The sequence below is a fragment of the Microtus oregoni genome, unplaced genomic scaffold (genome assembly GCF_018167655.1).
Source record: "Microtus oregoni isolate MIOR12 unplaced genomic scaffold, Mior012 000020F_ref0000438, whole genome shotgun sequence".
NCBI classification, from domain to species: Eukaryota; Metazoa; Chordata; class Mammalia; order Rodentia; family Cricetidae; genus Microtus; species Microtus oregoni.
The window spans coordinates 18,045,963-18,070,361 of NW_024543079.1; the positions used below are offsets into that span (position 1 = coordinate 18,045,963).

Below are 24,399 nucleotides of genomic sequence, written 5' to 3' on the forward strand. Positions count from 1 at the left end.
GCTGGGATGTAGCTCAGGCTGCTGTAAGTCCGTGGTCAACAGGGCAAAGAATAAGTGTGAAACAGAACTTATGATCCAAAGCCATATGCTGACATTAACTACATATAACCAAAGAAAATTTGCTTAAGACTCTTGCAGTTACCACCACAGTTAAAGGCACTCCAGACACGAGACACTTATCCCCATACCTGGATCTGCCATTAACATTAATAACACTTTGGTTTTGTTTTTCTCTTTAGACAAAGACATCCTAACTAAATCACTTAGACTGGCATGCACCATATCCCAATGGGAAAAAAATGGACCACACAAGACCGCTGATAACAAGCAGGCCTCTCCAAGGAGACCAGTGTGGGTGATGAGGGTGCTGAGAAAGTACTCATCTCCAGTGGAAGTAGTTTCGTGCATCCAGCTCTAGCCCCAGATGCTGACTCCTACCTAGTTTCTCTGGGACAAGTGAGATGTCCTCATGGAAGGGAGTGGCTGCAGTCTCTTCCTCATGTCCCCTTCCTTCTCTATGAAGAAATCCTTCACACAACCATCTGCAGCAGGAGGAACACACCAGATGACTAGTGTGTCACAGTGACTTTATGCAGAGGATATAAGCAAAGTTCCCTTACTATGCCCCATGATAAGATTTTCTAACAATCAAATACAGCTCAATGGGAGTTTCTGGACAATAGGATTGGTGGTATTCCATCGACTTTTTTGGTTGTTTTTATTTTTTTTTCTTTAAAGTCCATTGATCACCACAAAAACCCAGGAAATACAACTAAAGAGAAAACAAATGTCCAACTGAAGTCTAAGAGCCCAGAGCTACGGATGAGACGTGGCACTGGAAGGGGTGGGTGTGTACAGGGGCAGGAGGGTGATCCCCATGGGCATGGCTGCAGTCATGGGAGACACAAAGGGAGGTGTGGCAGCAGCTGGGCGGTTATGTTAACCGCTGCACGATGACAGCGTTGAGAAGGTTGGCTTCCTTCAGGGTCTGGTTCTCATCAGCCAACTCTTTGTTAGGGAAGGTAGTCATAAGGACAAAGCTGGTGGCAGCCATGGCTGGCCGGGCATCCACGATGAAGAGCCGGATGTCGCTGATCCTAGAGGAGTAGGGTAAATGAGAGGTGATGAGTAGGGTTCTCGGCTGATGCCCCTGACTCTTGGGAAGAGGGTCTGGAGGCTCCTTCTCACCATGCCTGCCTCCTTTCTCTATAGACCAAAGCTATCACCTGGAAGCACATCCATCAGTCCTTCCCCTTTCCACCTAAAGCTCTCTGTTCATGAAGTCCTAAAGCCTGCACTATTCTGCTCTCCTTCCTTGTCCTTATTTCTCTTTTCTTCTCTCCCCACCTCCCTCACACACTCTGCCTTTTTTCATTATCCTATTCCACTTCAGAACTCTTTGTAAGGCTGCCTCCTATTGGCCCCAATCTTGCCATAGCACTGGCTGTAAGCACACACTTCTGAGACTATCTGACTACTGCCTACAGACTGTGAATCCCAGCAGGGCAGACACGTCACAGAAGGCACTTCTCAACCATATGTCAGCAACTCCTTAGTCTTAGGAATTTCTCCTCCAGGCACCATCCTGCGCCTTGGAGTCAATGGAACCAGCATTTTTTTCTCTAAATGCCATCAACAGAAGCTTCTTTCTGCCACTATGCAGTGGTGACCCATGAGAGTACATCACACGAGATGAGCCAAGACCTCCTCATCCACTCTCCACATGTTGTCACCCGGGTGGGGCTAATCAGTGAGGTAACACTAAAGTAGTAACTGGTTGGTGAAACAGATCCCAACTCTCTCAGAGGAAAACACCAACATTAGGCACATCTTGGAAGAATCCAGGAAGATCTTTGGGCTTGCTTTATACCTTTATCCTATAGGCACATCTGGTTAGACTCAAGGATTGCCAGACTACTCACTGGCCCACACCTGGCTTAGCTGACCCACCACGGATGAATCTTGGAGAAAGGAGCTGCCAAGTATCTTCACTATTAACAGACCCTGGCACCTCTCCTGATAGTCTCTTCTTCATTCTATGGTGCCTCAGTTTCCCTATCTTTAAAACCACAGCGGTACTTCCTTTGAATACAGAGCCTGGTGGTTTAAACCTGATGATGAGGAATGAGACCTACAGATGGCGGAAATAAACAGACAGACCCCACTGCCTGCTTCCCATAAGTCTATGCTGGACTCAAGGACATGCTCGCAAAAGGTAATCCACATAGTGCAAGTACCTGTGGCTGTGGTTAAATTTCTGCACCAGCCTCCCACCATCTGCAAGCCGGATTTGGATGTTCGTGGTAGGTTCTGCCTCATTGATTAAGATGGAGGAGCTGGCTTTGGCTTCATTTTCTGCTTGCTGGGCTGGAGAGCTGGTGTTCAATACCTGGGGGGCAGTGCTAAAGAGAATGGAGCACATTAGGGCAGTGCAGAAACAAAGCCTTAAGAGGCAGAAATCTCTGCATTCTCACTGAGCAACTGTTATGCCCAGAGCCTGTTCCTGATACTGTTGTCAGTGGCTAAGAAAGGCAGAATCCTGCCACCATGGACCTAATATATTTACCTCAGACTCCAGCCAACAACTACTCAGGTCAGGGGCTCAACGCTGGTGTCCTATTTGACAAAGGCTAGAAAGAGGACAGCCTGTGGTAGCAGAGAAGAGACTGCTGAGAGGCTAACGAACCCACAATCAGGGTGTCTCCGTGAAGTGGTACTTGGAGGACTCAGTACGAGACTGTGACTAAGGCAGTCTTGGCATAGCCTGACAAGCGACTGGTTGTGTTGTGTTTTTCAGGCAGGCATCCTCTAATATGAACTCACAAGTACATTTCATATGTTCCAGCTATGATGGTGGAGGAGGAGTAAGGACTCCTAAAGGTCGGCTACAAGCTAGGTACTGTGTAGATTAATTATATAGTAACAGAAAGAGGGTCTGCCAGTTATTAGTACTCATCCTAAAAAAGAGATCCAGGGTCCAAATTCACCCACTAGCTATGTGGCCTTGGGCAAATCAAATTTCATTTCTTGTTTTTATTGAGACAGGTTCTCACTACATAGCTCAGGCTGGCCTGGAACTCACTATGTAGTCTGGGCGGGCCTGGGGCACGTGGCAATCTTCCTGCCACAGCCTCCATAGTGGTAGGATTACAAGAATGGACTACCATGCCCAGCTTTCAATACAGGACTTTTTTTTTTGTTTTGTTTTGTTTTTTTTTTTGTTTTTCGAGACAGGGTTTCTCTGTGGCTTTGGAGCCTGTCCTGGAACTAGCTCTGTAGACCAGGCTGGTCTCGAACTCACAGAGATCCGCCTGCCTCTGCCTCCCGAGTGCTGGGATTAAAGGCGTGCGCCACCATCGCCCGGCTTCAATACAGGACTTTTAACAGGACTTCCAGTAGCAAGGACTTTTAACAAGAATCACACATGCTTGCCTTGCTAAGTTTTATTGGGGATTAAAGAGAGAATTACATAATGTACTCAATGTGACTAACAAATACAACACACACAGGGTTTCCACTTCTCCACAACCATCTGGAGCTCTCCTGCTTTCTGAATTGCCCACCAGCTCAGCCTTTCTCTTAGATGACTTAGCCTGATCTCTGCAAAAAAGAAAGACCACTAGGTAAAAGCTTATTGATCTCAGCACAAAGCTTCCAATTAGTCAGTTCTCAAACCTTACCCTCCCTCTCCTCTTTATAGCCTAAAAAACAAATAAGAGGGGGCTCGAGAGACAGCTCAGAAGTTAAAAGCACATACTGCTCTTGCAAAGCACTTGAGCTCAGTTCCTAGCTCACAATCACCCTTAACTCCAGGGGATCCAACACCTCTGGCCTCCATAGGCACTCACACACACATGCCCCCACACAGATACACACAAGTACACATAACTAAAAATAATCAAGAGTACCCACAGAAAGTCTAACTGAAAGTACTCTCCAATATTCCTGTGACAGATCTGTGAAGTTCAGGAAATGCAACATTCCTGGCCACTAACCTATGAAAGATGCTGAGACTGAGCAAAGGCAAAGACACTCAGTTTCAGGACCTTCTACATGTTACACTTGTCAACTTCTTACAGGAAAAAAGCACTTCATGGAACTATTTAGGAAACATCACCCAGACACAAACATAGCAAAGAATGGCCAAGAAGTGAGCATCCTCTTCTGTGAAGAGACAGGGGCTAAGAGAATTAAAGGTGGATCTCAGAGAGTATCAACCATGCTTACATGGGAGAGAGGAGCTGCTTTTATGTCAGATTCCTGGCCATAACAGCCACGCCTGGGACAGTGGCATCATGCCACCTGTCCAGTAGCCCTTCTCTGACTGCTATGAGCAATATCTCTGCCTGACATTCCTACAGAGGATGCTGCTCACTAGAAGCTGCAGTCATATCTAAACCTGACATAAAGAGAGTGCTATTCCAGAAGCTGGTGTCTATTTACTTGCCTGGGGCCATTGAAAATGGCACCTCCACTCACTCTATGCTGCTGTTGCCTATGCACTGGGCTTTGCAGCCACAACTTCCCTGAATCATTTTAAATACAGTTTGAGATAGAAAACCTCCATCTTATAGAAAGAAAAGAGAAACATGTGCTGCAGACTAGGCTACAAAGCTTTCTCCCTCAAAACTATGTGTATCACACTAGCCAAGCTTACAGAATTAACAGTCACTAAAAATCCTTTCTCAGGCTGACCAGATGGTAATATCTCAAGGCTAGCTTGTGCTATAAAGTCAGAACTTGCTTTAAAAACTAAAACAAAGGGGCTGGAGAGATGGCTCAAAGGTTAAGAGCACTGACTATTCTTCCGGAGGTCCTGAGTTCAATTCCCAGCAACCACATGGTGGCTCACAACCATCTGTAATGAGATCTGGTGCCCTCTTCTGGCCTGCAGGCACACATGGAGGCTGAACACTGTGCACATAATAAATAAATAAATCTTAAAAACAAACAAACAAAAAAAAAACCCTAAAACAAAACCTTCAAAAGGACTTGGGGGTGGGAATGGGAGTCATCCTTTGATCTTCTTTCCAAATCTTTTCTGCCTTCCATTAAAAAAAAAAAAAAGAAAAAAGAAAGCGGTTGCGTGAACTGAGGTAAAAAAATCTCAAGCTGGGCGGTGGTGGTGCACGCCTTTAATCCCAGCACTTGGGAGGCAGAGGCAGGCAGATCTTTGTGAGTTCGAGGCCAGCCTGGTCTAGAAGAGCTAGTTCCAGGACAGGAACCAAAAACTAAGGAGAAACCCTGTCTCGAAAATCAAAAAAAAAAAAAAAACTCAAGCACTGATCTGAGTCAGAAGACCCAAGGTATAATTCTAGCATCTGGGTCTAGCCTGTTCTCTTAATATGGAGCCAGGCCTTGGGTTTGATAGTTTAAGAGAGAAAACAAGAATGAAAGATAAAGTTATGTAGGTAAGTAGGGGTGAAGTTGGGAGAGGAAAGATGAGTATGATCAAAATATAAGATATAAAATTTTCAAATTAATAAAAACTGTTGGAGGACAAAGAGTAAACAGGCATGGTATTTCATGACCCAGGAGTCTGAGGCCACCCTGGGTGACAAAGTGAGACCCTATCTCAAAAAGTTGAAAAAAAAAAAAGAGAAAACAATTGGTGTGGGAGAATTGTCTGTAATCTGTCAATCATATTATAAATAAACGTTGAAATATAGGTGGGAAAACCAGACAGAAAGAAGAAATGATGTAATGAGAGCAGGAGAATTCTGGGAAGGAGGAAGTTGATTCTTCCCACTCCTGCCCAGACCACCGAAGCAGCCAGGATGTGATCTGCCCCACTGAAAAAAGGTACTGAGCCACATGGCTAACATAGATCAGAAAAATGGGTTAATCAAGATGTGAGAGTTAGCCAGTGAGAGGCTAGAGCAAATGGGCCAATCAGCTTATAATTTATAGAGATCTTTGTGTGATTTTCTTTGGGACTAAACAGTTGTGGGGTACTGGGCGGGACAAAAACAACAAACAAGCAGGTCTGGCCCGTTCATGTTATAAACAATAAAACAAAAAAGATTTAAGTAAGATTTCCCAGAACACTGAGAAAGTAGCTCAAAAGACATATTGCACTTGGCATATACTAGTGGTACAAACACCTATGTGCCTGTACAAAACTATCTAGGACTCTATAGTATCCCCCGTAAGAACAGACACTAGAAGGAGCCCAGTCTGGCACTGGCTAGCACTGTGGCTCTAGGGAAGGCCTGACTCTCCAAGCAATGGTTCTTTGTTTTTCGAGACAGGGTTTCTCTGTCTTGGAACTAGCTCTTGTAGACCAGGCTGGCCTCAAACTCACAGAGATCCACCTGCCTCTGCCTCCCGAGGGCTGGGATTAAAGGCGTGCGCCACCACCACCCAGCAAGCAATGGTTCTTTTATGTAGACTAGGCACCAAAGGATGGTTAAAGTCACTAAGTATGAAAATGCTTAATACAGCACACACCAAACACTGCATGCTATTATTATTCAAGGTCACCAGAATCCTGGACCAAAATCACTTAAGAGACACTATGGTCTAGTCATGAGCTTTTCCAGTAAAGATGGGAGAAAAGCAGACACTCTAACCCCGAGCCTCACATGATTCTTTAAGGAGAGCCACAAGCTCCGAGAATGTTAGCTCCACCCACACCATGTACTAGCAGAGCAGCTATGAACCTCCCCTCACTGGATAGGCCTGCTGCCTGATCCTCCCAGGACAGCTATTCACTTACGCAGCGGAACTTCAGACAGGGCAGAGAAGGTAAGTGGTGACCTCTCTAACCAGCTTTTCTAATTAAGAATTAAGTCCTTCAACTGCCTATCACCTTCTCACTGGATGGACTGGTACTAAGTACTTCCTCTGACAACCACAACCTGAGACTCAGTCCTGTCCCTCAGACTCATCACTGTTGAAGGGAGTGGCAAGACTCCTCAGACTCATCTCCAGCCACAGCGCTAGGCACTCTTGGTGTTCACAACTCACGCTGAAATATGTGCAGTCTTTACTAAACTGTGAGGTAAACGGCTCAAATGAATGGATGAAAAGCCTAAAATCTCCACAACTAGGGCAGGAGATAGAGGACCCGGGTTCAATTCCCAGCATCCACATGACAGCTAACAACTGTCTACTACTTCAAGATCTGATACTCTCACACAGACATACATTCAGGCAAAACACCAATGCACATAAAATAAAAATAAATTATCAAAAAACCCACAAATATTCAGCACAACTCAAAATTTTTTTCAGTGCCTTCAAACTGAAAAAAATGACCCATTTACTATACAATTTCATTTTTTTATATATAACCAGAAAAACAAAACACCCAAATCTCAGATCTGTTTTATTTTTGAGGTAAACTTGAAAAAAAATTTCTTGAGCTTATGGTTTCTAATTATTTTGTGTCGAGGTGGCACATGCTTCTAATCTCAGCACTTTGAAGAGGCAGGATGATCCTGAATTTGAGGTCAGTTGGGAGAACAGAGTTTCAGTCTTATCTGGGCTACACATTAAAAACTTCATTTCCAAAGGGAGACAGTGGGAAATTGAGTAGCACCTATGGGAGAAACAACTAAAGCTGTCCACCTGCACCTGACTCAATCTCAGAAAATGAACTCCCACGTAACTTGGCTACATAAAACTTTTTGTCTTTTTTTGAAGTTTAGTCTTCATACGCAAGTTAAAAATGAAGATGTACTTACAGAGACTTGCACTGCAATCTCCTAAATGTTAAATTACAGGATAGCAAATCATACAAGCATTAGAAATTAAAGAGTAAAAATACATGCAACCACACTCCACTGATTAGGCCAAAAGCATTAGGCCAGAAGTAGAAGGAAAATGGTATATATGGACATTACCTTAATGTATATCCCTACTTTAACCTAACCAGTGAAGTATGCCTATCATTATGTATCATTTCTTTATTTTTATTTCAAACATAATTTTCTGTCGGGGTGAGGGTAGGTACAGGTCATGAAACTTGAAAGAAGAACATGAGAGGGGGTAAAGGTATTGAGGAAGAGTAGGGAGGGCAATAGGACACAAATGACATGAAAATTGCAAGGTGGCTATGGGTAAGTGAGTGGGAGGGTTTGGGGTGGGGAAGAAAAGTAGGGATAAAGAGCATACGTACTAGTCAGTCTCTCATCACTGTAACAGTACTTGAGGTAATGAACTCACAAAGACTTTATGCACCTCAGTTTTAGAGAGTCTGTTTCCAGAGCAGGAATGGCAAATGGCAGAGCAAACTGCTTGCATCTCATGGTCAAGAAGTAAAAGATAGGAAGTGAAAAGGTTTCAGAGTCCTTTCTAAAGGGCATGTCTCCAATGAACTAAGGAGCATCCATGAGTGTGTGCAAACACATTATACAAGTATCTAAGAGTAGAATGGCATATTTTTTCTGATACTAATAGGATATTTCTCGATGTTAGTGTTAGGCAGTACCAAAAAACTCCTAAGAGCTGCCAGGACATGGAATAGCAGCCTTTCCAAGGGAAATAATGTCCAAGGGCTTCTGTGCATCCTGAGAAATACTCCTGGGAGGCCATGCTGGATAAGTAAGTTAGAAGTTCCTTAACCCCAGCATGCTCATTCTAGGCTTAGCAACCAGGAGATCACAGTTTCCCCAACACTCCAACTCTGCGTCAAAGCAGCAGTTTTATATACTACACTTATTGCTCATGCCAGGCAGTTCTACATGCATCGGCTCCTTTATTCCTCCCAACAATAATCCTGTGGAATAAGGACTCTTATCAATCCTAATTTATAGCTGAGGAAACTGAGGCTATGCAATCTAAGGACCACACAACTATAAAGTGAAATAGGATAGAGACTTAACTTGGGTCTGTAGACTCCACAACCCACACTCTCCTTTCTCTTCCTCTCCTGAAACAAACTCAACTACTCTGTAAGCAACGAGGAGTCTTCACAGTGAGCACACAGGATTGGCTGGTGGAACTGACAGCCTAGTCCCCGAGACACCGCTTCTCACCTGCCCAGTTTCTGGCCCTCGCCAGTGAAGGCTTTGAAAGCTCCCTTGGGCTTCACAAAGTCCTCGTCCCGATGGTCCTCCATATCCAAGTTCACCTGCCCACCGTGAGCTAACCTCCGAAGCTCTGCAGGCACCTCCCTGAGGGAAAAGGCAATGTTGAGGTTCACTGAGAGCAGGATGGACATACTAGCAACGGGGATGTCCTGGTTAAGTTTTTATTGTCAACTTGATACCACCTAGAGTCATGTGGGAAGAGGAAACCTCAAATGAAGAACTGCTTTGCCCAGCTTGGCCTGTGGCCACGTCTCTCTCTGAGAGATGGTCTTCACTGGCAAGTGATGTGGGAGGGCCCAGCCCAGTGAGGACCACACCATCTCTAGGTAGGTGAATCTGGCTATATAAGAAAAATAGCCAAGCAGGAGTCAGTGAGCAGACTAATAAGTAGCTTATTACCTGAGGGTGTAAGCTGAAACAAACCCCTTTCTCCCTTAAGTTGCCTTTAGTTATGTTTACCCATAGCAACAGAAAGCAAAATAGAACAGTGCACAAAGTAAGAACAAACTTTCAGTCCCTTTGCTTTCTCAAGACCTTCTCTCTCCTCTTTGTCTCTCCAGCTCTGTCTACCTTCTACTTCCCTCGGGGCTTTCATGAGGAGAGGAACTGGGACCCCACCCCAACAGCCTGAGGGAGACATCATGGTAGTCACCAGGGTCTGGCTATGTAAGTGACTACCTGCCTGCCTTGACTTTCCCCACCTGCTCAATCACAGCACAGTCCACTTAGCTCTACCTCAGAGCAAAGGCAAAAAAAATGGACAAAAGTTTTTAAAGTAACCTTTACATCAACTGTGAAAAATCTGCTTCAATAATTTTACTTTCCAAATAAATGCTGTTTCTTCTTTCCCACCTGACATCTCACTCACTGAAGTGAGACTAACGTAGACTTTTCTACTTACCCTCTACGGATAGACTCTAGAAACTGGGCATTGGATGGGTCTTGGTAACTTCTGAGTTCACCATTGTCAAGGCTAAATCCAGTTTTCCAGAGCTTTAGCACTACATGAACCTGTGACAAGAAGAGATGAGAAGTTAGTTACATTGGCAGAAACCTAAAAAATGCACTTTGAACTTGCAAATGACTGGGCTTTCCTATTTCACCACATTACTATAAAAACAGCAACAGTCAGACAGAATGAATGAATGAAAAGGAGCACCAACAACCAAGTGTGTAAGCACCAACCTAAATGAGGAACATGTAATGACACAGATTAAAATGGGCACTGTTTTAAGGAGACTTGGCTCGCATGGGGACTGTGCAGTGGATGACTCAACCACACCTGGGCTCCCTAACTGCAGGGCTGCCAATGTGCTTCATGTATAGCCTGTGCTACATTCAACTCCAGTGCCACATCTACTCCTGACCTATTTTGCAGTTATTAAAAAATGATACCTGGGGTTGGAGAGATGGCTCAGTGGTCAAGAGCATGCAGTGCTCTTGCAGAGGACCCAAGTTTGGTTCCCAGTTCCATGCCAGGTAGCTCACAAATTCAGCTTCTGAAGATCAAACACCCTCTTCTGGCCTCTGTACTCAACGTACCTATCCCCTGCCCCCACCACATAAGTAAAAAATAAAAATAACTATCAAGAAAAAAGAAATGTACAATTTATCAACAACGCCCTATCAATCACACTTACAGAAAAAGGGTCTGGAAGGCTGACAACCAGTGCACTGGTGACTTTGGTCACAAGTCTATAAAAGTTTTATTCTCTTCCTGCTTGACTTTATTTTGGAATAATACTTAAATTATTTAAATTAAAAAATGAATGGACACACAAAGTATTTTGTAGCATAATGTTTAAAAAATTTAAAAAACTCAAAATTATATAGTATCATCAGATGGAGTATGTGTGTGAATGCACATGAAAAATAGAACTCAAACAAAATGAAACAGAACAAAGCCCATCTATATTTCAGGCCTTCTCTGGCATTTTTTTCAAACATGCCCCAATGACCAGAGGCACCCACACACTGCCCCTCTGCCTGTGATCCAGAGTGTTCAGAAACCTTCCTATGTTCATCCTCTTCCCTACCCTTGGCCCTAGGCCTCTGCCCACCAAGGGAAAACTGTTTCATTTTTATGGTAAGTCCCCGTCTAGACCACAGCAAGAACACTGTTTCTGCAGGCGCCTCTTTCAGAGGTTGCCTGTTCATATACCTGTGACCAATCCCTACTAAAAATGGGCCCAATGAACAGCTCACACGTAGCTACTAAGGAAAACAGACACTTACATCTTGGCCCGAATGTCGCCTCCTTTCTCCTGCCACGTATGCAGACTCTTCCTCTGGTGCTGCTCCAAGGCGGTAGCCCCCTCCTGCAAATGGCTGTGAAGGACAAGTTCATAAACACTTGGTGGTGAAGTGACTCAAGTACAAAGACACACTGGGATGAGGCAGAGGGGTGAGACTCTGATTAAGCTTGTTAACTTCTGGCCATTGATAAGAAATGAAAGCTGGAATTTCCAGCTAAAGGGAACAGCCACCACTAACCTCTCAGTAACAATGGCTATGCAGGAATTTTGGTATATCATAACACCAATGACTTTTTGATTTTCCTAAGGACAAAAATTTTTACATAAACTGGCAGTGAATTTAATTACAGTGAAATAAAGGAAAACATTAAGTTGGTCAAATTGGATAGGTGTGTTTCTAAGATCTGATATAAAACACAGGTAACATTAGTCTTTGACGTAAGAGAATAAGTAGCTAAGAAGAAAAGAAAAAAAAAAGCCATAACAACAAAGAAGCAGATACATTAGCAAGCGAGTGCAAGCTAAAGTGTTACGCCCGTAACTGTAGGCAAGATTTTCTGGCCTTTTATCTAAATTGATGATTCCTACAAGCTCGAGGCCTTTTTCATATATGTAGAATCATTTTTTCAGTTGTCACAACTCTGAGTGGGGGAGGGCAGTGTTAATGCCATCTAGCAGGTACAAGCCAGGGTGTTCTCAACATCTTACAAAGCACAGGACAGCTCTCCAGCAGAGAATCCCACAACTCCAAATCCTAATTCCTATTGAAATCCAGGAAGAGGTGGGAGAAATGGCTCAGTGCACTTCTTATGGAAGACCTGAGTTTGAACTCCCAGAACCACATGAAGCAAGGTGCCATAGTGCTCTCTGTCATCCCACTGAGAGATGGGAGGCAGAGACAAGAGAATCTCCATACACTTGCGAACCTGCTGGCCTGGTGTGAGCAGAAAATAAGAATGAAGAAGAGACTGTGGTGCTGTAGGAGGACCTGCAGCTTGTGATTACCCGCCTACTGGGGTGTGGCCTCTTATACTATATATGCTGCTGTAGAACCTGCCTCTGTCCCTTTCTTCCTTCCTCCTTTCCACTGGCTGCTCATTTGGATTGTGGGATTCAAACGGTCAAGCAGAGGATTCTGATTTGTGAGTTTACCCCTAAATAAATAACTATTTCTCATTTCTGAGAAAGAGAGAGAGAGAAAAAAAGAAAGAATAAGTAGCTAAGTGAGAAAAAAAAAAAACTGGAGGGAAACAGGTCTCATTCACCACTGTGGCACTCAATTCCTTCGGACACAAGAATGCTGATGCTCACTCTCGGTTTACTGGTCTCTCCAGGGCTCTTGGTCACTCGCTCCACAGCTACAGCCCCATGCTCTTTGGCACCCTTAAATAGATCATCCACCAGCTCGTTGGGACTTTTCTTCCGGGGAGGGCCAACAATCTGCTGTCCACTTCTCTCTGAGCCCCCAGCATAAAACCTATGTAGAAAATACAAACATACCAGAAAATGAACAGAAGACGCACCAGGTTATGGGCCCACTAAAGCAAAGGGCACAATGCCTCTTGTCTTTAAGGACCTTATTGGCTAGCAATGAACATTAGGTAAGGATGCAGGCAGGTATGATGCAATGTGAGCAGCAATGAAGTCAGTAAGGGTCTCTAACACAATGGGGGAGGGGGAAATAGGGATGACAGCCAAGGCTGCCTAGATATTTCCTGGATCCTTTTGAGGATGACATTATCAGGTGAAGAGATGGGGAAAGAACATTCCAGGCATGCACAACGACACGTCAGCACAGGAGAGTTTCAGCAGGGATCATTCATCTAGAGGCCCCTTTCCAGAAGGCAGCAGCTATGGTCCAAGTCAGAAGCATCTAACTCTAAGAGCTCTGGATTAATAGTAGTGATGTAGTTAAGTTAGTACAAGCAGCTAGGATCCAGTCCTGGCTTGACAACTGTGTGACCTAAGTAATAAGCCAGTGCATTGCTTGCACATTTTTTTTGCTTTGAAATGAGATAAGGATTCCATGCCCTACCTACCTGCTCCTTAAGTCAGGGTCGTGAGGTTCAAATCAGCAGATGTATGCAAAAGAACAAGCAGAGCAATGCACACATGTGAGGCAGACTGACACCACACCAACAACTCCCCCAAGACTCGTTCGTTTCACCCGCCAAGTTTATGACGTATACTGGGAGCCTCAGGAGACAAGCGAAAACCCAGGGGAGCTCCAATCTCAAAAATAAGCTTCCAGATACCTACATCAAGTATTCTAGTGGTTCAAGACCAGCTTGAGATCAAGTTAGTACTTTTCGACTAATCTGGATCTAAGCATGAGTTGTCATGTAGCTGATTCTTCTTCTTCTTCTTCTTTTTTTTTTTTTTGGTTTTTCTCTGTGTAGCCCTGCCTGTTCTGGAACTTGCTTTGTAGATCAGGTTGGCCTCAATCTAACTCACACTGATCTGCCTGCCTCTGCCTCCCAAGTGCTGGGATTAAAAGTGTGCGCAACCACCACCTGTCCTTATCATTCTTAAACTAATTCAGCTGTATGTCTCTAAAAGGGGCCAGTGGAATTGTAAAAATTAATCTTGGTCTTCTAATTCCTCACAATTACTCTAGAATGGGAAATAGCTTAGGCTCTGGCAGGGAATGTTGTTTCATGTGTAAGTGTCCAGGGGCAGAGAAGCTACATGGATGTGAATTAATGGAAGGTCAAAATGACATATGTGACCCCAGGCTGGAAAAGGTAGAGGTGGTATTTGGGAACTAGGCAGTCAGATAGGTGATGATAGTCAGTGCCTTCTACTTGAGGGGCATAAAACCTTGAAATTAACAACATCCCGGAGTCTCCAGTATATTTAAAAGCGAAGTTCTGAGGTAGAGTGAAGCACTACTCCACAATGGTTATCCTCTACTCTCTGAGGAACGCTTGGCAGACCAAAGCAGACCCACGAAGAATAAACACTTGAAAAATGAGGCTACAACCAGTTTATTCTTGTTCAATCCAGGTAAACACAGTTCTACCTGAACTGAAAGATCTCAGTTAAGGAATCTTTAAGTCTTGGATTAAGTACTGAGAGCCTATGATCAACAGCCTTAAAAGTATTTATGTTCTTGCCCTGGTATTTCTGTTGGAGGAATTACTGTAAAAAACAAACAAACTCAAGAGTGGTCAAAGATGACTGTACAACAGGCTCAAAGCACGGATATTTACAGCAGTACAGAAAACTATAACCACTGGACACATGGGCTAGCAAAGTTCTGGAAAACACAGAAATTTCAGTGTCAGCAGAGAAGTGTCTATTAGACCTTGAGCAATACAACCCAAGAAAACAAAATCGTCTTTACCATGTAAAACACAAAGTCTACTTATACTCAAACAAGAACTGCATGGGAACATACCAAAATATTAAAGATAATTATCAAACTATAAATGCTATACTCTTCATTCTGTCTCATACTTTCCCTAATGAAACAATAATTCCATTATAACATTCTAAACGTGAAAACATGACTGTGTTGGGACGATACATACTTATAACCCTCTTTTACTACATATTGTGTGATTTATTTATATGGATAGAAATATATCACAAGTAGATACTTGGTATTTTCTGCATTATGATACTATGGAGTAACTTATCCATTCTTTGAGCTTCTGTTTTCCTTTCCACAATATTCTTTGACAAATACCTGATTGTAACAATTAGAAATAAATAAATAAATAAATAAACCAAAGCCCAGCACATGACTAAGGAGGTGCAGCAATGAGATAGAGGTTACTTCTAAACTACACGGAGCAGAGTGTTTTTAGGATATTACACCCCCTACACACAGCAGTGATGGTTGGCAATAGTGAACATGTGTCCCATGCCTTATCCTAGGAGATTTATGCACCACTGTATACTTCCTATAAACTGTGCTCCTTTTCAAAACCTTACCTCTGTCCCTCTTCTTCCTCCTCTTCCTCATCTTGGTCATGAATAAGGTCTCTGAAGGATGTCACCCTATTATCACTGGAGACAGAAAGGAGCAAAATTACTTTAGGAATAGTTAAAGAAAGGCAACACCTATGGTCAGTTGGGAAATTGGACAGTAGGATTAGATGTTGTGGTGTGAGGACAACACAGACGGAAAACTGACCTAAATTCAGATAACAAAAGATTTATTGTTAAGGTCACAATTGTCTGTTAAGGTCACACAGAACTGAGAATAACTTAGCAAGTACTACTGTGAGGTAAAGCGGAATCCAATTTAAGCTGTTCTGGGAATGGGGGGTGAGGTATTTTAAATCTTACTATTGAGGGCTGGAAAGATGGCTCAGTGGTTAAGAGCACTTGATGCTCTTGTAGAGGACCCAGGTTTAGTTTCCAGCACACAGACGGTGGCTCACACCACCATCTGTAACTCCAGTTCTCAGGATTCCCAACACCCTCTTCTGACCTCTGCAGGCACCAGGTATGTACATGGTGCACATACACACAGATATGCAATACACTCATACACATAAAATTGAAAAAAATAATTTTACTATTAAATAGTTCTATCATTTAATTTTTAACATGCCAGGCACCAACTAAATGTTGAATTTATAAAGATAACTAGACATAGTTCTTACAGGCTATTGGCACAGATAAATCAAGCAACTATCCACTGTCACACGGCACAACGGCAGCTGTGACCATACACACGACCTTATATAAACACAAAGCCTCTTGTCCAGTGTTGGGGAGACAGAACACCAAGAAGGCTTTCCAGAAAAAAAGACACATCTGGACCATTACCAAAGACTGAGTGGAAAAAGGATGGTGGAAATGGTGGGAAAGAAGAACTGGACCAGCATTATGGAAACACATGTGAGCGCAGAAGCAGAGAGTAACATACTACAGAGAGGTCAAGGAGTTGTGGAGAATGAATGTGTGGGTAGCAGGCAGCACTGGAGAGAAGCTCTCTGCCTGTTTCCACTGCAGGATAAGTAAAAAAAAGAAAGGTTCTGTTGTTTAGATCATCATGCCTCAGTCTCCCAGGCACCTCAGCTGGGCAAGAACAGTATTATTAGTAATATTCGGGGGGATAAAACAGAGTCTGAAGGCTGCGAGGGGTTAGCTCTGCTAACACTGTTTTCAATTGCCAATTTCTTCCTTGTTTGAATCTATCCTCAGTGAACAAAGGTTTAAGAATCATAAAATATGCATTTCATTTATAAAGATGAAAAAAAAATTCCATTATTCCTTGGGAAAAGCAACTTTCCTAGAATGTAGAAAGGGAAAGAGGTAATTCAGATTCATGAGGCCAGACAGAGAGGAATAGCTGTTTACTTGAAAGGAAGTTAATGCTATGTCTAAGATTTGTTTCAAGGAAGCAATCAGTGGACAAGAGAAACACCGAAGTTTCACCAGCTAGAAACAAAAACATAAAACCCAGAGCAAATACAGTTCCTGCTTGAGGTAGCTGAGAGAAACCTCCCAGGCATTCCTTAAGGGGCATACGACACAGTACAAAGGATCCCAGTGATGATGATGACATTAATACCTGGAGAGGCAATCCCAGTCGCTTTCCCAGGTCTCTTTAAATGAATGATGGGTTAGGACTGAGAATCCACCAGAAAACACGCCACTCCTTTGCTGTTAAACACATTCATACACACAGATATACCTGCTTGAGCAAACAACATACTTTCCATATGGATTTTTCCCTTTCTCCTAAACCTATATACCCAAATCCAGCATCTGACATATTTTGGCGTTAGTACAGACAGTTCCCATCCTAATTCTCCCACTTTGGAATTTTGGACATGTTACTTAAATTCTCTAAGCCTTCACTTTCTCATATGTCAATGGACATAATGCCAGCACTACCCTCTTGGGCTTTCTGGGTACTGCTGGGGTGCTGGTACAGGTAGAGACCTCTGCATGTTATGCTATACTTAGGAACTACTTTTCTGAAGCAATTCTCAAATGTAGTACTTAGATGAGAAGTGCCAAGGGCTCCTGAAGTGAATCTGTGAGTCCTCAACCCAACCTTAAATCTTCTCCAGACTCAGAACTCTGGAAGTGGTGCCCTGCACAGTCCCTGCTGAGGATGGGAAGGGACCTCAGGTTTGAGAATAATTGCTCTGGGGTAAAGTTCTAGAGAATCACCTTATGGCACAAATGTGCTGGGGACATTATCAACGTCAGAATCCTCTATTCAGTGATCTTTATTTGGAGGCACTAAATTACCTTCCAGGGTCCCTGGTACTCTCAAGTGGTACAAAAGTCCAAGGCCCTTAGTATACTCTCTGTTTTAAAGCTGGGCATCTTAGTTCTGTGGTAGCTTCTTTCTGCGACTATGGAAATGTTTTATCTGTATGTCCAACTAGGAAGACACAGGATTATGGCCATTCAGCATCTGATATGTGGTTAGGCCCAAGCATGGTGGTATACACCTATCTCAGTATTTAGGAGGCTGAGGCAGGAGGACATACTTTATATGTAGCCAGCATGGATTACATGTCTGAAAAGATAAAATGCAGTTAAGTACAAATAAGTAACTGAACACTTGCTTTACTTACCTCTAATTAATTAATTTAAATAGCTAGAAGAAGCTAGTAGTAGCCTATTAAACAGTGTAGTCTTAGGAAAGGGGATAATACAGGCCCTGAAACTTTAACAAGTACAGATTCTGTTAGATCAAAGAGGGATTAAAAAATAAACTGTCTGTTGTATTCTGTGAGATTCAGTGACAGGGGTGGGAAGTGCTGGGCAGCAAGGCAGCAAGTGAGAGCTTTGGATTTAGATGGACCTGGCGTAAGTACGATGGGGCGGCAGCTGTGACTCTCCATCCTGACTTGAGAATGGCGGGCGAGAACACGGGTGAGGGTATCTGGCACCACCAGACAGATGGTGAGTAAAATACTCCCTCCCTCTCTTACTCCTAATTTTATTAGAAAATTTTCAAAACTAAGATTTCCAGGTGTAAAACTTCAGTTGTCAGAACAAGGGTTCCAGACAACACGAACAGATGCGACTTAATACACGGGTGTGGCCAGAGTGAGCGGGTGAGAGTTGCAATCAGAGTTCTGAGGAACAGGGCTGTCTGTGTATGCTGCTCAGCAGAGGAACAAGGATGGAGGCAAACATGGGGTTGGCAGTGCACTGAGACTGACGCAAGGGAGCCAGCATCCCTATTTAGAGAAGAGACATCAACAAGGACAGAACCATACATATGACAGGGATGGGTCATCAACGAACTTAGTTTGGTTGGAACAAAGGATTTAAGAAAGGAAAAGGTTAAAATGAGGAAGGCAGAACCAGGGAAAACTCTGGAGGACTTCTGAGCATCTATGAGAAGTAGCATGCTGTGGCTCAGAGCTGAGATTCAGGAAGCAGAACAGCTTTGATCTTTCATCTTTGTTTGATTGGCTTGTGTGATCTGGGGACGATGCCCAGCTCTTGTATGCCCTCATTTCTACAAGGGGGACAGCAGTAATCTCACCTCACAAAGTGGTTGACAACTAAGAAGTAATGTATAAAGGCTTAACTCAGGGACTGGCACTTACTAAGTGCTCAGTAATGACCGCAATTTATAGTAAGCTTAGATTTCCTCCCATAGTAACAGTTATGCAAAACACCTTGTGCCTTGAGAATCTATTAGACTGCCTTGCCAGGTTAACCCTGTACAAACAGTGATTTCGATCTAAAGACTTTCTTCTGCCCCTTTCTACAGACTCCTAGAGTTCCACACTAAATGCCCCATTCTAGAGTCAAAGGAGGAGCACAGTGACTGATTGTTCTTGCTTGGTATCAGATACAACATAAAAGGTATCTCACAGGTGAACAGGGATAAGTCAGCAGCAGGCTAAGTGTCCTGTAACAGCTAGGTCAAAGGTTGGAGAGCAGAACTCCCCCAGCCCCCTGTACATCAAATTCCTTTGGGGTGCTATCAGTTTAGTTTCTCCTGAGAAAATTCCATCAACATTTTCCTCCTAAACAAAGTCAATGACATAAACAAACCACATCCCATTTCCTTCCTTTTCATTGCGTCACTGAAGCCCACTATCAAGTTTAGGCCTTAAGCAAAACAGTAAGGTAAAGTCAATGGGCCTGTCCAGTCTTTCATTCTCAGGCTTAATGCTAAGTTACGCTGTCGTTCCTTGGTTGTTTTACTTTTAAAGCACACACATATATACTTTTCCACACGCTTGTGTGATGGAGGAAGGTCATTGGCTAATAAAGGAACTGCCCTGGCCCATTTTATTGGTTGAAAGATAGGTGGGAGGAGTAGGCAGAACAGGACGCTGGGAGGAAGAGGAAGTGAGGTCAGAGACGCCACAGCTCTCCTCTTGGGAGCAGACGCCTGAGAGAGACGCCATGCCCCACTCCCGGGATGAAGCTCCGACCCAGGATGGACATAGGCTAGAATCTTCCTGGTAAGCACACCTTGGGGTGCCATACACAGATGATTAGAAATGGGCTAAATTAATATGTGAGAATTAGCCTAGAAGAGAATGGGCCAAGCAGTGATTAAATGAATACAGTGTCCGTGTAATTATTTCAGGGCATAAGCTAGCCGGGCAGGCGGCTGGGGTGTTGGGGACGCAGCCCCGCCGCCGCCCTTATTACTTCATATGGCGCCCAACGTGGGGCTCGAACCCACGACCCTGAGATTAAGAGTCTCATGCTCTACCGACTGAGCTAGCCGGGCAGGCGGCTGGGGTGTTGGGGACGCAGCCCCGCAGCCGCCCTTATTACTTCACTTGTGTCTGCCTGTTTTGGAATGAGGTAGGGCACAGTGTCAGTAATAGCAGGCAATATATTATGCTCAATATAATATGCGCTACATAAAGTTGCTGGGTTTTTGTTTTTGCTTTTTGAGACAGGGTTTCTGCCTCAAGTGTTGGGATTAAAGGAGTGTGCCACCATGTCTGGCTTTTTGGGGGTTTTGTTTTCTTTTTGTGTCAAAGTCTCTTTACATAGTTGTGGCTGTCCTGGAACTCACTACACAGACCAAGCTAGTCTTGAACTCACAGAGATCCGCCTCCCAAATGCTAGGATTAAAAGTATGTGCCACCATGCCTGGCTTGTTATGTAAGTAGTAATTCACTGACTCTGCCAAGAGGCAGACACTATTAGCATTTCCATTTGACAGTGATGAAAACTGAGGGGCTGAGATAAATAACCAGTTCAAAGTCACAAGCCTCTGTGCTGGGACTCTGAACCTTGCAGTCAGTCTCTTTGGGCCCTACTCTAATAAGCCCTTGCTACGCTAAGACTTTTGGACTGCAGGAGAAGAGAGGAGCAAATGGCAGGCATTAGAGGCTCCATTTCAACTTCTCCTTCACGGTACTTCTGACACATCAAGAGCCCAACAGTGGGGTTGGATCAACCTTTGCCTGTAGCCTGGACCCTTACAATACTCATGCCGCATTAACATTATGATGTTTTATCAGCACCTCACAGCCTAGCACTTTCCTATGACCTCTCTTCCATGGAAACCAAAGGCAGGAAAGGTCTGAAGGACCAATGAGATTTGGTGTTAGTGTTTCTCAAAGGGAAGAAATGTACTTTAAAGCTCAGAGGCCCACCAAGACAGAATTCACCACTTCATGGCAGAGACATTCTTTCTGCATTCTGCAGTTAGAAAAAGTACAATTAGACTAAAAGCACTGGAGTTCTGGGAGTTCAAAAACTTCTGTGAGAAGAATCCCCACTGCATCTGATCAATGTTCTCCTCCTGTGTAGATCATAACTGTGATTGGCCACTGGAGTGAGAGGTCTAGGACAGGTGATGCAACACAAAATGCTAAGTTTATCTTCCCTAATCAATTTCAGCAAACACAGGTTTGTTTGTCACACAGGTTTCTCTCCACAATCATCTTAATAGGGTGTTATCTAACCTTGTCAATATTGCAGCAGCCACAAAGGAATGAGACAGTTATAAACACAAAGTCCTTAAAGACTTAAGCAGAAGCTAGAGAAAAGGCCTGGTGGTTAGGAGTACTGAATGCTCTCCTAGATTGATGTGGGATTTCCCTCTGTATGCTGTGATTACCACTGATAAATAAAGAAACTGCTTTGGGCCTATAGCAGACCTATAGGGGAACAGAGCTAGGCAGGGAAAACTAAGCTGAACGCTGGGAGAAAGGAGGTGGAGTCAGAGAGAAGCCATGTAGCCTGCAGGAGACAGATGCTGGAACTTTGTCGGTAAGCCACTGCCACATGGTGATTCACAGATTAATAGAAACAGGTTAAATTAATATGTAAGAGTTAGCCAATAAGAAGCCAGAGCTAAAAGGCCAAGCAGTATATTTAATTAATACAGTTTCTGTGCGATTATTTTGGTGCTGAGCAGCAAGGAATGAACAGCAGCCTTCCTTTTCCAACACTAGATGACCCCAATTCAAGTTCCAGTAACCACATGGTAGCCCACAACCATCCATTAACTCCAGTTCCAGGGAACCCAATGGCCTCTTCTGGCTTCCACAGTGCACAGGTATACATGTAGGCAGAATACTCACAAACATTAAAAACAAAAAACACTTAAGTAGACCCTTGAACCCCTCCGTTCTCATGTAGATCCTCAAACCCCTTCACACATCCAGCCCTGAACCCTCTGTCAAGTCAGAAAGTCCCTCTTCTGTAAACACTCAGGTAGCAACTGAAGTTGGTCCTTACCTGGGTGCTGTGCCTCTGGACACGGAACTTGGGGTAGCCTGTGAAATGGTCACAATGTCTTCATCCCCTCCGTCCTCATAAAAGCTTGCTAGTGCAATCTGAAACAGAGAGAGTACCTTGGGACCTTCTAGTCTTTCACCTGACACATATCTGACAATGGAACAAAAACACAAAGACATAGTTTACTCTTAGAAAAGATGTCCCAGACCTGGAACCAAAGAAAATTAGACAGAAAAGCAATAGACAATCCATATTGCCTGAAAAAAAAATCTACCCACTAAAGGGGAAGAAGATAACAAATAAGATTAGCATGGAAAACAAAGTAAGACCACCATCTATTTATTACTTGTGTGTCAGTTTGTCTGCATGCTATATATGTGTTAATCCATTTAGAACTCCATAGTTAGTATTATTATCATCATCTCATTTATAGCTGGTATAGAACTGAGAAATGAGAGAATTTCTGGAGGTAAGAAGTGGGGTCAAGTTCAACCCCACGCATATGCTTGGGCTCTCCCTCTTATGTTTTCATAGATGTGATGCAGTAGAGAGACAGATGCTGTATTTCCTTTCTTTGTGAAGCCCAATTTCCTATTGTGTGAAATAGGGATGTCATCCCACCAACCCTGTAACACTACATGAGGTAATCATTAAGATTAATGCACCGTCATCTTAGCTTTCTTTACACATGAGTCCTTTGGCCATTGGTGACTGCCACCAGCTCAATGAGCAGGCGTTTATTTACAACATATTCTCTACACAAAGAGACAAGACAGAGCAATGAGGTCCCACACGGATGAAGGAGGCAGATCCGACCCATAAGGTGACAAACCATATAGGAGGAAACAAGCTGTCATGGGACAGCCAGCCTGAAGGTATCTTCATGTAAGAGAACCAGTCTGCTGGGAAGGTGTGTGCCATCTTAGGACTTGATCTGAACTGACATTTAGAGAACCTGCATTCAAATCCTGGCACTGGGAGCCAAGTTCCCCACAGGAAAGAGCCTAGGTTTAGATGGTCTATTAGGGCAGAAGCTAGTCCAGTTTGTGTTTCTGTTCAGGTTTTAGGAGTGTCTGTAAGAGCATGAGAGCTCTCTCGGTTTGTTTTATTTTTTTGAAACAGGGTCTTTCTATTTATTCCTGACTATTCTGAAACTCACTATGTAGACCAGGCTGGCCTAGAACTCGAGATCTTCTGCCTCCAAAGATTGTTCTGCCACGCCATCAAAGAGAGACTTTATCTCTACTGCTTGGGAAGCAGTTTCAATGCTGCAGTCAGCAGACACCGTCAAGTCACACAGCTCACACACTGAGCACATTCTTTGTCCCTTTGAGGGTCCAATTCTTTATCCGTAAAATAGGGTTAGTCTTTACCTGTTTAATTAGTAGTTAGTGAGGTCTTCAACAAGTTATTTATCCTCCAAAGTCTCAGCTGCAAAATGTGAGACACGTAAATGAGACACCGTGGAATGCTGAGCAGCATCAGGCTCGGAGCAGGGAGTCAAGAAATATTAGTCATCATCACCTACCTAAGACGTAGCTGGCCAAGGACATTTATGCAACCAGTTCTTTCTAACACTAAATACTGAATGTTTCTGAGCACGAGAGATGGGCACTGCTCTAGGGAGCAGAAGTACAACACTCGCTGCCTGGTGAGGCTTATCCTTTCTTTTAAATTAACCAAGCACTTAGTGGCCATTTACCACATGTCAGTGAACAAGCCCTAAATCCCAAGAGGTCCCCAAACTACAGCCAAATTAACTAGGAAAAGTGAGGAGGCTCCAATTTGCGCCACAATCCCACAGGTAGTTTCTCCCAGCAATTAGGCAGGAGGGGGCGTGGGCCGACTACGGGGTAGGGTTCCTCCCTCACGGCTGCAGACGCGGAACTGGACGACCACCACACCTAAATGGGGCTCCATTTGGCCGCCGGACCCCGGTCTCTCGAACCCACCCGGCCACCCGCAGGCACTGCCCGCGGCAGCCACGCCCCCAGGCGACTCCTCCACGCGGACTGCGGCAGCGCCCAAAGTCTCGCCGACCCTGCGAGTCCGCGCAATAACCGAGGCCCTGCAAAGCAGGCCGGGGCTCGCCGGAGTTCCCAACTCCCAAGCCGAGCCGGCGACGCGTGGCGAGGGACCATGAGGCCTGGACTAGGGCCCCGGCCCGCAGGGATGACTGTGCGCTTCGGCCGCGTAGGCATCAGAGCGCGGACTTCGCGCTCCGCATTCCCCCGCCCGCCCGTTGCGGCCCGCTTCGCGGCGCTACCTGCAGGTCCCAGCCGGCTGACTCAAGGAAGAAACGGGCCCGGTCCTCCTCAGCGCCCGTCACCGCCACGAACTCTCTCAGCGCGTCCTGCCGCTCCTCCGCCATCTTCGCCCGGTGCACTTCCCAAACCGCTCCGGCCGACACTGCAACAGACCCAACCCCACTGCAGTGTTCCGGCCTCCGTTCTACT

The 24,399-nt window shown here is 44.4% G+C and overlaps 1 protein-coding gene and 1 non-coding gene across 3 annotated transcripts; both read right to left on the reverse strand.

Annotated features, from left to right (window-relative positions):
• Positions 1-685: 685 nt before the first annotated feature.
• Nsfl1c (NSFL1 cofactor) lies at positions 686-24,393 on the reverse strand. 2 transcript variants are annotated; one of them, XM_041670999.1, is made up of 10 exons: positions 24,210-24,393; positions 21,944-22,041; positions 15,230-15,304; positions 13,330-13,335; positions 12,602-12,767; positions 11,271-11,363; positions 9,937-10,046; positions 8,982-9,119; positions 2,238-2,402; positions 686-1,097 (listed from the first exon to the last, which is right to left on the reverse strand). In XM_041670999.1, exons 1-10 carry the CDS (start codon positions 24,312-24,314, stop codon positions 935-937), a joined length of 1,119 nt encoding a protein of 372 aa, XP_041526933.1. In that variant the 5' UTR covers positions 24,315-24,393; the 3' UTR covers positions 686-934. The 2 variants fall into 2 exon arrangements, with proteins under 2 accessions (XP_041526933.1, XP_041526934.1); XM_041671000.1 differs by lacking the exon at positions 13,330-13,335.
• Trnak-cuu lies at positions 19,901-19,973 on the reverse strand. Its single transcript has one exon. It is a non-coding gene; the product is annotated as a tRNA-Lys (tRNA).
• Positions 24,394-24,399: the final 6 nt, after the last annotated feature.

Bases quoted from the DNA above. Each gene is read 5' to 3' on its own strand.
- Nsfl1c (XM_041670999.1), bottom strand. From the start codon at position 24,314: ATGGCGGAGGAGCGGCAGGACGCGCTGAGAGAGTTCGTGGCGGTGACG. The intron at 22,042-24,209 runs GTAGCGCCGCGA...TCTCTGTTTCAG, and splicing joins CAGCCGGCTGGGACCTGCAG to ATTGCACTAGCAAGCTTTTA. The intron at 15,305-21,943 runs GTAAGGACCAAC...TTCTGTCTCCAG, and splicing joins TCCAGAGGCACAGCACCCAG to TGATAATAGGGTGACATCCT.